At 31.5% G+C, this 15,049-nt stretch overlaps 1 protein-coding gene across 1 annotated transcript; it reads left to right on the forward strand.

Moving 5' to 3' along the window:
• Nucleotides 1-9,052: 9,052 nt before the first annotated feature.
• On the forward strand, nt 9,053-13,752 carry LOC107634072 (beta-galactosidase 13-like). Its single transcript, XM_016337654.3, has 18 exons — nt 9,053-9,220; nt 9,411-9,506; nt 9,608-9,723; nt 9,817-9,883; nt 9,963-10,055; nt 10,141-10,284; nt 10,352-10,446; nt 10,524-10,629; nt 10,722-10,925; nt 11,066-11,227; nt 11,328-11,506; nt 11,596-11,705; nt 11,814-11,923; nt 12,020-12,127; nt 12,209-12,313; nt 12,403-12,548; nt 12,786-13,134; nt 13,283-13,752. Exons 1-18 carry the CDS (start codon nt 9,053-9,055, stop codon nt 13,409-13,411), a joined length of 2,487 nt encoding a protein of 828 aa, XP_016193140.2. The 3' UTR covers nt 13,412-13,752.
• Nucleotides 13,753-15,049: the final 1,297 nt, after the last annotated feature.

The raw sequence follows: 15,049 nt of genomic DNA on the forward strand, positions 1-15,049 counted from the left end.
CCTTAATGCCAAAAGCGTAACAGACGAAAGGTCCATCATATAAAGCAAGGTAAAGTATTTTCTTCAGTAAGTTCGAATAATACAGAATACTGACTTAAGCTTCGGAGTGCCTTTGCAGGTACACTCCCCCCTGTTTCTTACTCAAAGCTCTATGCGATTGGACATCCTCTTGGAGTAAAGCTCGGATTACCACAAAGCTCAAAGGTCGGCACCGAAAATAACAACTCGGCGTCGATTCCCAGAGACCGAGCTCTCCCTCCAGGTATCCATACAAGAACAATTGGCGCCCACCGTGGGGCCTCGAAATAAACACCCTTCTTTCTATAGGCCCCATTTCCTTCCAATGGTTTCAAACTTACCTGCACCTTTGTAAACAAAGGTCATATAGTAAATCATTAAGGCCCGAAAAAGGCCGATCTATATCTGTTTTTCCAATCATTATCTGTCATCTCTATTTTTCAATTCATCTGGTATATTTATTTGCCGATCTATATCTGCTTTTTCGATCAATATCTGTCATCTCTATTTTTCAATTCATCTGTTTTTCCGATAAAAAATCTGTCATCTCTATTTTTCAAATCATCTCTGGTATATCTATTTGCCGATCTATATCTGCTTTTCCGATCAATATCTGTCATCTTTATTTTTCAATTCATCTATGGCATATCTATTTGCCGATCTATATCTGTTTTTCCGATTATTATCTGTCATCTTTATTTTTCAATTCATCTATGGTATATCTATTTGCCGATCTATATCTATTTTACCGATCATTATCTGTCATCTCTGTATTTTTCAATTCATCTCTGATATATTTATTTGCCGATCTATATCTGCTTTTCCGATCAATATCTGTCATCTTTATTTTTCAATTCATCTATGGCATATCTATTTGCCGATCTATATCTGTTTTTCCTATCATTATCTGTCATCTTTATTTTTCAATTCATCTATGGCATATCTATTTGCCGATCTATATCTGTTTTTCCGATAAAAAATCTGTCATCTCTATTTTTCAAATCATCTATGGTATAATTATTTGCCGATCTATATCTATTTTTTCGATCAATATCTGTCATCTCTATTTTTCAATTCATCTGGTATATTTATTTGCCGATCTATATCTGCTTTTTCGATCAATATCTGTCATCTCTATTTTTCAATTCATCTGGTATATCTATTTGCCGATCTATATCTGCTTTTCCGATCAATATCTGTCATCTTTATTTTTCAATTCATCTATGGCATATCTATTTGCCGATCTATATCTGTTTTTCCTATCATTATCTGTCATCTTTATTTTTCAATTCATCTATGGCATATCTATTTGCCGATCTATATCTGTTTTTTCGATAAAAAATCTGTCATCTCTATTTTTCAAATCATCTCTGGTATAATTATTTGCCGATCTATATCTATTTTTCCGATCAATATCTGTCATCTCTATTTTTCAATTCATCTGGTATATTTATTTGCCGATCTATATCTACTTTTTCGATCAATATCTGTCATCTCTATTTTTTAATTCATCTGGTATATCTATTTGCCGATCTATATCTGCTTTTTCGATCAATATCTGTCATCTTTATTTTTCAATTCATCTATGGCATATCTATTTGCCGATCTATATCTGTTTTTCCTATCATTATCTGTCATCTTTATTTTTCAATTCATCTATGGCATATCTATTTGCCGATCTATATCTGTTTTTTTGATAAAAAATCTGTCATCTCTATTTTTCAAATCATCTATGGTATAATTATTTGCCGATCTATATCTATTTTTTCGATCAATATCTGTCATCTCTATTTTTCAATTCATCTGGTATATTTATTTGCCGATCTATATCTGCTTTTTCGATCAATATCTGTCATCTCTATTTTTCAATTCATCTGGTATATCTATTTACCGATCTATATCTGCTTTTCCGATCAATATCTGTCATCTTTATTTTTCAATTCATCTATGGGATATCTATTTGCCGATCTATATCTGCTTTTTCCGATCATTATCTATCATCTTTATTTTTCAATTCATCTATGGCATATCTATTTGTCGATCTATATCTGTTTTTCCGATCATTATCTGTCATCTCTTCATTTATGGTATATCTATTTGCCGATCTATATCTGTTTTACCGATCATTATCTGTCATCTCTGTATTTTTCAATTCATCTCTAGTATATCTATTTGCCGATCTATATCTGTTTTTCCGATCTATATCTGTCATCTCGATTTTCCAATTTATATGTTATATCTATTTGTCGATCTATATCTGTTTTTCTCATCTATATCTGTCATCTCGATTTTTCAATTTATATCTGTTATATTTATTTGCCAATCTATATCTGTTTTTCCGATAAAAAATCTGTCATCTCTATTTTTCAAATCATCTCTGGTATAATTATTTGCCGATCTATATCTATTTTTCCGATCAATATCTGTCATCTCTATTTTTCAATTTATATCAGTCATCTCTATTTGCCGATCTATATCTATTGTCCGATTTATATCAATCATCTCTAACTGCCGATTTATATAAAAAATCTCTATTCGCCGATCTATAACAGTCATATCTATTTTCTTATTTATATTAATAATCTTTATATTCCAATTTATATCTGTTATCCCTATTTGCCGATCTATATATGTTATCTGATTTTCTGATCTATATCTGTCATCTCTACTTTCTGATTTACATGTTATCTCTATTTGCCGATCTTTATCAGTTATCTCTAGTTGCCAATTTATATTTGATATCTCTATTTGCCAATTTATATCTAATATCTCTATTTGCCGATCTATATCTGATTTTTCGGTCTACATCTGTTATATCTATTTGCCGATCTATATCTATCATCTTTACTTTCCGATTTATATCAATTATCTATATTTTTGCCAATCTTTATCAGTTATCTCTATTTGTCAATCTTTATCAGTTATCTCTATTTGCTAAATTATATCTGATATCTCTATTTGCCGATCTATATCTGATTTTTCTATCTACATTTGTTATATCTATTTGCCAATCTATCTCTATTTGCAGATTTATATCTGTTATCTCTGTTTGTCGATCTACATGTTATCTCTATTTGCCGATCTATATCTGTCATCTTTATTTGCCGACCTATATCTGTTATCTCTATTCGCCGACCTATATCTGTTTTTTCTATTTTCAAATCTATATCTATTATCTCAGTTTTCAGATTTATATCAATCATTATCCGAGCTATATCAATCATTATTAGTTATTGTCAAATCTATATCAACTATCATAAGATCTATATCAACGATCTTCAATCAATTATCTATTCGCGATAATTCTTCAATTCAAAGTCACATCGTTTACACATGCGCAATCAAACACAATCTTTAATCAATTATCCATTCGCGATAATTCTTCAATTCATAGTCGCATCGTTTACACATGCGCAATCAAACTCAATCTTCAATTCCGAACTATGACTATCAACAGTCAACAAACTCAATCACATATCATACAAGTACAAACACTGATCCATTCGCGACAACTCTTCAATTCAAAGTCGCATCGTTTACACATGCGCAATCAAACTCAATCAAATCACCAAACAACGGTGAACTAACTCAATATTCTCGTCCAACTAATTCACTTTTATCAAAATCGTCTCATCAACTATTCAAATTAACTATTCAGTTCCATGAAAAAACCTAACCGTTGCATCTATTAAATCAACGGTTCAAAATTACATTGGAAAAATCAAAGGCACAATCAATGACAAGACTACTACACTTTCCAATACATGTTAACTTCAAATCACGTCTGAAATTTAAATTATTCATTATTTTAATAAAGTAAGTTGATCTGGGGGCTCCATACCTATAACTCAAATCGCCGAGTTATAACTAAAAAAGCTCAACCTGCTTTATCAAAATATAGTCAGGCTAAGCTTGGGGGCTATGATATGGCCGTTACAAATCCGATGTCATAATTCGGTATTATATACAATAACTCGGCATTATGCACTATAACTCGGCACTTTACGTTATAACTCGGCGTTATACATTACAATCAGACTTGATATGATCGTTATTTACAAGCTATAACTCGGCGTCATCCGTTATAGCTCGTCCATTTATGAGCTATAACTCGGCTAGATAAATGCTTCTATCATAACCGACGATCAAACGGCACACAACTCGGATACGTTATCCACAATTTTTAAGACCAACCTTAATGCCAAAAGCGTAACAGACGAAAGGTCCATCATATAAAGCAAGGTAAAGTATTTTCTTCAGTAAGTTCGAATAATACAGAATACTGACTTAAGCTTCGGAGTGCCTTTGCAGGTACACTCCCCCCTGTTTCTTGCTCAAAGCTCTATGCGATTGAACATCCTCTTGGAGTAAAGCTCGGATTACCACAAAGCTCAAAGGTCGGCACCGAAAATAACAACTCGGCGTCGATTCCCAGAGACCGAGCTCTCCCTCCAGGTATCCATACAAGAACACTACAAATGCACACATTTAAAGTCCATTAAGAATTAACATATATCCATCTCTAAACTCTTTTTGTTATGAGGTTTCTAAAGTTCAACCATTTCTTAATCTTATAATAATTTATTTAATCAAATTTTAATAGCTTAAATATTTTTTTATATCAAAAAAGTCTAAGAGATCAGCAACTTTATTAAATTTTGGCCAGTATGTAACTAATAAAAGAAAAGTGAGTAATTCCATACCATTAAATAAAATCTCACACAATTAAAAATATTATTAATAGCTACTTTAAAAATTTTGTGATCAAACATTTTAGAAAATAAATTACTATTTTGTTATCTAAATTTTTTTTATTAATTTAATGTTAATGATAATTAATTATAATAAAAATACATAAAAAATATATAAAATTAAGCACAAAATATATTTTTTAGTAACATCGGTTTCTTCCTCTGTTTGCTGGTTTAGATTGCGGTTTACAGGAGTTGAGAGTTCGTTGCTTAAATCAACTTCCAAAGTCTATTTAAGCTTAGAAATCCAGAAGGTTCTTCCTTAGGAGGCGTAAGAGGGGCATGTTGGGGATCCTGAATCAGCCTCTTGAAACTACCAACAAAGTCCTTGTTCCACATGAACTCATCGGAGGTCAAAGGGTCTTTCTCCTCGCCACCCCAGTACTTGCCAAGTTTTTTTTGGTGGTTCGCGGTCCACCATAGTCCCCTGGTGCCACACCCGTTGACCACTTAGTCTGCTTTGGCTACTCCGGTGACATTGGTGTGGCCGCTGCTGTCACCATTAAGTAACTCAATTGCCATTTCTTCTTCTTTAATTTGTTGAATGCGCTCTGTGTTCAGTGCCTTTTGTGTGTCTACTAAGATTTCACATACATATTCACCGAAAAAAAAAAAATTTCACATACATGCTCGGTTGTATACACAGCAAAATATCCTCTTAGGAAAACTAACATATCCAACACCGTGAAAAAAATCTAAGCTAGATGATGTTAATGGTTTAATGAATAAAAGAGGCATAAGAAGAATAAAAACTGAGAGAGAAAGAAAAATTAATTCTTTTTATTTTAAAAATTTTAAATAAATAAAAATAAAAAACTGAAAAAAAAAATTTATGATTAATTTTATGTAACTTTGTGTATTCCTATTATAATTAATTACCATTAACATTAAAAATTTTTTTTGTATAATATAGAAGTTATTGATTATAAGTGTTCATTAAAAGGATCGAACTAAAATTATTTGCATAACATAAAGACTTAATTAAGAATATTTAAAATTATAGGAATTTGATTTTTTTTTTTTAATAATCTAAAAAAAATTAATTACAAAAGTCTACGTTGAGAGTATTCTCTCTCCCCCGGCGGGGCGAGAAATATTCTCCCCCGGCGGGGCGGGAAATATTCACTTTACATTACAATAAGAATGTGAATTTCATTTTGTTTTGCATGGTTGTTGAGTATGATGGCAAAAGAAAGTAAGCTAAGGCTGTTAAGGTGGCTAGTGGTACCACCCACCAAATCAGAGGTTATTTTAGACTTTAGAGCATTACTATTATGTAAAAGTAAAATCATAAACATGAGAAATATTATGCCTCGTTTGAAAAATTTTAAAAGTAATTTTTTTGAACTTATGATTTATAAAAAATAATAATATTAATGTTTAGTATAATTTTTAAAATTAAATTATAATTTTTTAAAACATTATTTAAAAACTTATAGAAAAATTAAAAAAATGATTTATCTCATAATACTATTATTTTTTATTATATTTTTATAAAATAAATATTTTTAAAACTAAAAATTTAAATATAAAATAATTTATTTATAAACAATTTTTAATATAATCATTTATTATTTAAATTATTTTACATAAAAAAAAAAAAACTTAATTAAGCTATTTATCTAAAGCGTACCAATGTCTTCAAAAACTACTTTAATTCTTGTGGACACAAAAGTGGTTTAATTCAGGTCCATCTGCCATTGATTGATTAGCAATTATGAAAGGAATAAGGTAGGAATAATTATCTTCCTATACAGAGATTAATATTATAGGCCCAACTACCAAATAAATGAACTACTTAATTATTAAAAGCACATAAATAATTTAATTAAAGTCTACCTATTCAAAGCGACGAAAAAGAGCATGGTAGGAATAATTTAATTAAAAGATACAATAATAATTATATATGTTAATCCTTATTCCCTTGACATGGGAATATACACATCTTTGGGGATGAGTTTAATTTAAAAATTTAAATTTTGACAATAATCACTATCTAAAAAAAATTGACAATAACTTTTTTCTGAAAATAAATTATTTTTAGGAATTATATTTTAAAGCTTCGAACAAACATAAGAATAATATAATTTCATAGACAATTTTCGAAACTAAAAAATCTTATGATAAAAAATATAAAAATAAATTAAAGGTGATCTTATTAATAATCTCCTTCTAAAATAACCCGCAATATGTACGGATGATTTTATTTTATTGAAAAATGAAACCAAAACTTAAAGATCAGAAATGATACTCATAGACATGTTTTATTTGGAAAGAATATAATTCACTCCACTTGAACTTCAACAAATCATTAGAAATAATACGCTATTAATTTACCATATAACCTTTTAGAACTGGTAGATGGATATTCATTAATTAAAGCTCAAACTTTTGTATCGCTAATAAGTTGTAACATTTTTTTTCCAAGTTACTAATCCATCATGTTCACAGATAAATGTCCACCAACCTTTATTAGCCTCAAAATTCCATTATATTATGATGATGTATCGGAGTCCTATTCAGTTCCTACCAAACACCAATGCATATGCTATGAACTCAGCTTTCTAAAGGGACATATATTTTGTATTGAAAACTCCCATTTTCACAATTTATTTTCCATTTTAATTTATTATTACTACATAATATGCATAGATATATCACTTCTTATTCAAAAGGTATCCTAAATTCCATCATAAACAATCTTTTATTTAAATATCTTGGGACACTTTTTCATTTATAAATAAGTGAAAGATTTTGCTAACAAATATTGTAAGAGCACAAATTAAAGGTATTTATTTTGAAATTTATTTTTGGATTTTATGTTTTTTTTATAGAATAAATGTTTTAAAAATTTTAATTTAAGAGTTTGATTGGTTTTAATTTTTATTTTCAATGTTTTTTATTTTTAAAATTTTGTAAAAAAATAAAATAAAAAATCAGTTATCTGTATAAAATATATAATAAAATATAAATACATATAATAAAATAAGTTAAATAACATATGTATTTATACACAAATATATAATACTTGAATTTTTGTATTCAAATAATATTTTTTACAATAAAAACAAGATTTTGTCATTTTAACATCTTAACAAGTATTCTTATGTGGATGAAAAAAAATCAGGGAGCCACTCAGATAAAGACGCTGAAAATCTCTTTTTATAAAGATATTTTTTAATAATTAAAATTTAACACATATAATCGATTAAATCGTGTTATTTTTGTCAAAATTAGGCTAAACAAATTGATCTAACTGAAAAATGGTGAATCAAATCTTGAACTAGTCTAAATTAATATTATTTTTTATAGAAAATGACTACAATATCCTATTATAGAAAATGACTAAAATACTTCTATTATATATATATATATATTAATTTTGAGAATTCTAAATTTCATTCTTTTATTTTTCTATCGGAAGGTTAGGATTTAGAATTTTTAAAATTAATATATATATATATATATATATATATATATATAAATAAATAATAAGAGGATTTTAATCATTCTCTATAATAAGGGTATTGTAATAATTTTTTATAAAAAAATAATATTAATTTAGATCAGTTCAAGATTTGATTCACTATTTTTTCAATTAAATCAATTTGTCTAGTCTAATTTTGACAAAAATAATATGATTTAATTGATTATATATGTTAAATTTTAATTACTGAAAAACATCTTTAAAAAAAGACGTTTTAGATGTCTTTATCTGAATGGCTCCCAAAAAATCAATCACTGTATATTTGTGTATAAATACAAAAATTATTTAATTTATTTTTAATATATATTTTAAATTTTAACATATATTTTATATATTTGATAATGGATTTTTTTGTATACAACTAAGATAGTTAATCAAATTATAGTGTAAATTAGAGTGGAGTACAATGAAGAAAAATAACCAGAACAACAGTAGTTAATTAGTGATGTGCCAAAAATAGAAAGAAAGCAGATCACATAAGAGGAAGTGAAAGAAGGAGAAATAATCAGCAAATTGATGAAGAATGGAAAGGAAGACAAAGCCTGTACCAATGATTTGTAACAGAAAATTAATTATTCAAAACAAGAGAAGCGTGCTTTTCTCCAATCACACTGATGTTACTGAACTCCCATCGAATTTCGGAGGCTCCAATCACACTCTCATATCTTAGCTTTCTCTTGTTTTATTTATTAATTACTCATCATCAATGCACGGTAATAGTAATGATAATGATGATTAACTAGTAGTAAGTAACCAGTGTGTAACTTAACAAGAAAAAATAAGCTAAGCTAAGATAATGTTTAGTCTCAAAGTGTTTTTACTTACCTTTGTCTCCTTAATCGTTTCCTCACTGGCCAAAAGTAACTTGAGCGAAGTTACTTACGATGGAAGATCACTCCTTATCAATGGAAAACGAGAGCTTTTTTACTCCGGTTCCATTCATTATACACGAAGCACTCCCGAGGTATCTCTGTATTTGTATCTGTGAAAATGTTTGATAACAAAAAAAATTAATCAAAAACAATCGACAACAATTAATAAATATTAAATAAGACAAATTCTGATTGTTTTTTTTTTTTATTTTGTCTTCTTAGTATTACTGTGTACTAGAGTTCAAGTAATTAATTAGTAGAAAATGGTTGATGTGTTTATAGATGTGGCCGGACCTTCTTGACAAGGCAAAACGTGGAGGTATAAACGTGATTCAAACTTACATATTTTGGAATGCTCATGAGCCTGAGAAAGGCCAGGTATGATGATGCAACGTTCATTCATTCATGCATGCATGACCTAACTTTATTTTAATTAAGAGAAATGATTAATTAATGCATGAATGTTGTATATGATGCAGTTCAAATTTGATCCTACTAACTATGATGTGGTGAGGTTTCTTAAGCTCATTCAAGACAGAGGAATGTATGTTACACTCAGGGTTGGACCTTTCATTCAAGCCGAATGGAATCACGGGTACATACATACACACCATAACCAATGTCTTCTTAGTCCAAACACATTCTTTTACTATTAAATAAATAAAGGGTTGTAATTTGTTTACAACAGTGGACTTCCATATTGGCTAAGAGAAGTACCTAACATCATATTCCGATCTAACAATGATCCCTTTAAGGTAACCACAAATGTTTAATTTCATTCTCTACTGAAATAATATCTAATTTCATGACTAATAATGGAATAATCCTTTGCAGAAATATATGCAAGAATATGTAACATCTGTGATAGTAAAGATGAAAGAAGAGAAGCTCTTTGCTTCCCAAGGAGGCCCCATAATATTGTCACAGGTTCTTGAATTCCCCTGCATTTTTTGTATCCTTATCTAAAAGTCTGTATTCAATATCATACATATTAACTGAAATTATTGTTCAGATTGAGAATGAGTACAACCACATTCAACTTGCTTATGATGAGGAGGGTGATAACTATGTCCAATGGGCTGCAAGAATGGCAGTTGGATTGGATACCGGAGTTCCGTGGATCATGTGCAAGCAAAGGGATGCTCCTGATCCAGTGGTAAGTTGTTCAAATTGAGACTTAAATGTGACTTGATAATGTTACCTACTTGCACTTCATTTTGCAGATCAATGCATGCAATGGAAGGCATTGTGGTGATACCTTCTCAGGACCAAACAAACCATACAAGCCACAAATCTGGACTGAAAACTGGACTGCTCAGTAAGTATGATTGGAAACTAATTTGTTCATTTCATGTTCAAGCTAATAATATTTTGTTGGTGATTTTGCAATTTCAGGTACAGAGTTTTTGGAGATCCACCATCACAAAGATCTGCAGAAGACATTGCCTTCTCAATTGTGCGCTTCTTCTCCAAGAATGGGTCCTTGGTCAACTACTATATGGTAATAATAATAATAACCTTTCATCTTCCAACTTGATTTTGATGAAATGAAACTAAAGGGGTACTATTGTTTCTGAAACTCTTTGTATGTAGTACCATGGTGGAACAAATTTTGGTAGAACAAGTTCTGCATTTTCGACAACTCGATACTACGATGAAGCTCCTCTTGATGAGTATGGTCTACAAAGAGATCCAAAATGGGGTCACCTCAGGGATGGTCATAGGGCTATCAATCTCTGTAAAAAGGTTCTCCTCTTTGGTTCTTCTACTGTCACCAAGCTAACCGAATTTAATGAGGTAATTAAGAATGCATCTCAACAACCTCCTCTTGGTTTTTATGCTTTTTAATGTATATATATAACATTACTGTTGGCATCAAATACAAATTTTGAGGAAAGAATCCTAGGCATCACAGAGATTGAGCATGAATTGTGCAGGTTATAAAGTTTGAGAAGGGTGATGGGTGTGTTGCTTTTCTTACAAACAACCACACCAAAGTGGATACAACTATAAACTTCAACGGAAAAGACTACTTTTTGCCACCACGTTCCATAAGCATCCTTGGTGATTGCAAGAATGTCATCTACAACACTCAACTTGTAATTAACTTCCTAATCAATCATTAATTATAATTATTATTACAATCAAAGCAGAAGATTTGTTTACACCTCTATATTTTGCATTGCCTCCACAAACTAGATTGCTTCACAACATAATTCAAGAAACTTCAAGAGGTCAAAGCTAGGAAACAATCATAAGTGGGAGATGTATGTTGAGGAGATTCCAACTACTTTGCAATTGAAACCAGATAAGAATGCACCTGCAGAGCTTTATAGCATGCTTAAGGACATGACTGATTATGCATGGTTCACCACAAGGTGAGTTTATAACTCTCTTCACTTCATTTTCATATATGTAGTGCAACATCATTCTCTTAAGACATTTTGAAATGTAATGTTTACTGCAGTGTTGAATTGGGACCAGAAGACTTCCCAAAGAAGGATGGAACATCCCCGGTTATTCGAATTCTGAGTCTCGGACATTCATTGTGTGCTTATGTAAATGGAGAATACATTGGTATGCAATGATAAATTTAGATACTGCCATATAAAACCATGCTTTGATCAAGTGCAAGTGATGGATCATTCTACTTAATAATTTGTCTATTGTGTTGATGTTTTTAAGGATCTGGCCATGGATCACATGAAGAGAAGGCTTTTGAGTTCCAAAAACCAGTGAAGTTCAGGATTGGAACTAACCATATATCTATCTTGGGTAGCACAGTGGGACTCCCAGTAAGAGGATCAAACTTTTTACTTCTATAAAATGTTGAAGTACATGTAAGGTTTAAGGAGGAAATTAGGAAAATAACATCTTTGTATTCCCTGCAGGACAGTGGAGCATACATGGAACACAGGTATGCTGGACCAAAGTCTATTACTATCCTTGGTCTGAACACTGGAACAATTGATGTTACTCATAATGGTTGGGGTCATCAGGTATTGTTTTGTTCCATTTAAAAAACATTGGATAAAGCATAGACAGAGACAGAAACATAAACACCACTTTTCTACTTTCAGGTTGGTCTTCAAGGTGAGAAGCTTGAAATTTTCACTGAGGCAGGATCAAAGAAGGTACAATGGAGTCCGGTAACCGGGCCAGTACAAGGTCTAAGGTGGTACAAGGTAAAGGGTTACAATGTTCAATTATTACAACTAACTTGCTTTGTAGCTTCCGAAGTTTATGTATTAATAATACATGTTGATTTTGGCAGACACATTTTGCAACTCCTGAAGGAAGAGATCCTGTTGCCATAAGGATGACTGGCATGGGGAAAGGAATGGTTTTTATCAATGGCAATAACATTGGTCGTTACTGGATGAGCTACCTCTCGCCTCTTGGAAAGCCTACTCAGGCCGAGTAAGTTAGGCGAAAACTCGCATGCAGTTGTTTTCATGTAGAGCCCATAGTAAAAAATCGTTAGATGATAATTTAGTTAAAACGAGTCTCAACTATCAACTTCACAGAAAGATAAACTGCACATGAGTCTTGGTCTAAAATCTATCATAAGATAACTTCAAATACTAAAAACTAATCAAATTTGCAATCTTAGAGACCAAATTGCATGTTGTTAAGTATGTGAGTTTGTTTGAACAGTTACCACATCCCAAGATCTTTCCTGAATCCACGTGACAACCTGCTTGTTGTGTTGGAGGAGGAGCCAGGGTCCCCAGATCAGGTTGTGATCAATACTGTGGACAGGAACACAATCTGCAGTTTCATCACTGAAAATCATCCACCAAATGTGAACTCATGGGAGGTCAAGGGCCAGAAACTGAAGCCTGTTGATGATACTCCTCCTGAAGCAGGAGCCACACTCATCTGTCCAGACCGAAACAAGATCACGGCCGTCGAGTTTGCAAGCTTCGGCGACCCTTCAGGCGTCTGTGGAGAATATGTTTTGGGAAAGTGCAATGCACCTAACTCCAAACAGATTATTGAGCAGGTATATATATCTATTTCGCTCGAGAGAACCTGCCAGAAGAAGCATAACTTGCCCCACAAGTTACATTATGCTTCTTCTGGTAGGTTCTCTGCGGCATTTTTCTCTTTTGTTTCGCTTTCTCTTATGAGATATGTTTGCAAATGAACAGGAATGCTTGGGAAAAGATTCATGTTTTGTTCCACTGTCAAAATTCAACAACGCAGTTGATTGCAAAGGTGTGGTTAAGACACTTGCTGTCCAAGTTAACTGTGGCTCACCTACAGCTGCCATGAGATGAAAAAGTGAAGACTGAATTTGAATGGTGGCCTAATTTTTTAGTTGTTTGTATGATATAAATGCAGAGTCTAACAAGAGAGACTCTCAGATTTTGGTTAGTTTTTTTGTTGTTGGTAGGTAGTAGTAACTACCTGACCTGAGTATTTGTGTCTGTATTCAACAACTTTGTTTTTTTCTTCTTCTTTTTTGTTAGTTATATTTATCCCAAGAAATGTTAATGTAGAAGAGAAGTTATAATAATTCGGTTTCCTTTTATATTAGCCAGCAGCTAGCATGGCCTCTGTTTTGGAGTAATGGAGTTCATGACTTTTAACAAAATAAAGTACTTGAGTGATTCTATTCCATTACCTGAAAAAGATTTAAGGTTTTCATGTTTCTATTATTATATATAGAAAAAAGGGTTAAAAAATAACAACCAAGACAACAGTTAGCTTCTAGAAGAAAAAAAAAAGCAGTATTATACAGCTAAAAAATAAAAAAATTCTAACCAGAATATTTGAAAGAAGATATAAAGGTGGTTCAATTAGTTAAAGTTGTGAGACTCATTTGTTCATGTAGAAGTTAATGATATCATCATGTTATTTTTTTTACCGAAGATATGGAGACTCAAACTCGCGATCTCTAAGTAAGTATGAGAAGACTATGCCATATAAGTTATAGCTTATTGGCATCACCATGTTATTTAGACAATAAAGTATTAGCAAAATTTATCTTGTATGATATTCTTCTAAAATTTTATTAAGAATGAAGGTTGTGGTAGGCTTAGAGAAGGAGGGTTGAATCTATACCTTTCTTTTAGTGGCTGTTATGACTCTTTTTAAACAAACTTTCAATTCTGATTTTGTTTGAACTTAGCAGCGAAAATTTATGAGACAATTTATTTTTGTCTCATGAATATCAGAAAACAGAACAGTGCAGAAAAGAAAAAAGCTAACACCAGCATATATCTTGGTTCGGTTGCCTTGTCCTATGCAACCTACGTCCAGTCTCCTCCACAACAATGGAGGAATTTCCACTATAGTTAACAGTATTACATATACCAATTCCACAGGATTGACCCAATCCTTTCACACTCAAGTTCTAACCTAACTTGACATTGGCTATGCTAATACCTAACTATTCACTCTTAGTGCTAACCCAACTAAAAAAGGATACCTCACAGGTACAAGATACAAGACATAAACATACTTAAAGAAATCTGAAATAAATCTAGACTTTTCTCTCAAATGTATCACTCAACCTTTTTCCACCCATGGCTTTTACTTGAGTTTTCTCACAATGTCTTTTCTCACAAGAAATTACAGAAAGATATACATAGAAAAGTACATTACAATCAGTAAAACATGAAGGAGATTGACTTCATCAGCAGCCTCTTAGCTATGTGCAAAACCAGATTTGCAAACTCAGATACAGTTCTTCAGTATTGGCCAAATGCTTCTTTGAAAGAAAACATTATCCAAGTAGAGGAACTTCTTTGCAGAACACTATTCTCACGCACTGGTTTTCTCTCCTTACTTCTTAATGAGCAGAAAGTCTTCTTTTATCTCCTTACATGTTGCTTGGTTCTTCCTCCAACGTCAACACCTTGAGTCTTGAGTCTCACCAACCCACAGATTCACTTTTTCTCCTTAATCCCCAG

Source organism: Arachis ipaensis, chromosome B3, assembly GCF_059453495.1.
Source record: "Arachis ipaensis isolate K30076 ecotype BB chromosome B3, ASM5945349v1, whole genome shotgun sequence".
Taxonomy (NCBI): Eukaryota; Viridiplantae; Streptophyta; class Magnoliopsida; order Fabales; family Fabaceae; genus Arachis; species Arachis ipaensis.

Excerpts from the sequence above, each read along its gene's own strand:
- LOC107634072 (XM_016337654.3), top strand. The coding sequence starts at position 9,053 with ATGTTTAGTCTCAAAGTGTTTTTACTTACCTTTGTCTCCTTAATCGTT. Across the intron at positions 10,926-11,065 it reads AGCTAACCGAATTTAATGAG|GTTATAAAGTTTGAGAAGGG; the intron begins GTAATTAAGAAT and ends TGAATTGTGCAG. Across the intron at positions 11,706-11,813 it reads TGTAAATGGAGAATACATTG|GATCTGGCCATGGATCACAT; the intron begins GTATGCAATGAT and ends GATGTTTTTAAG.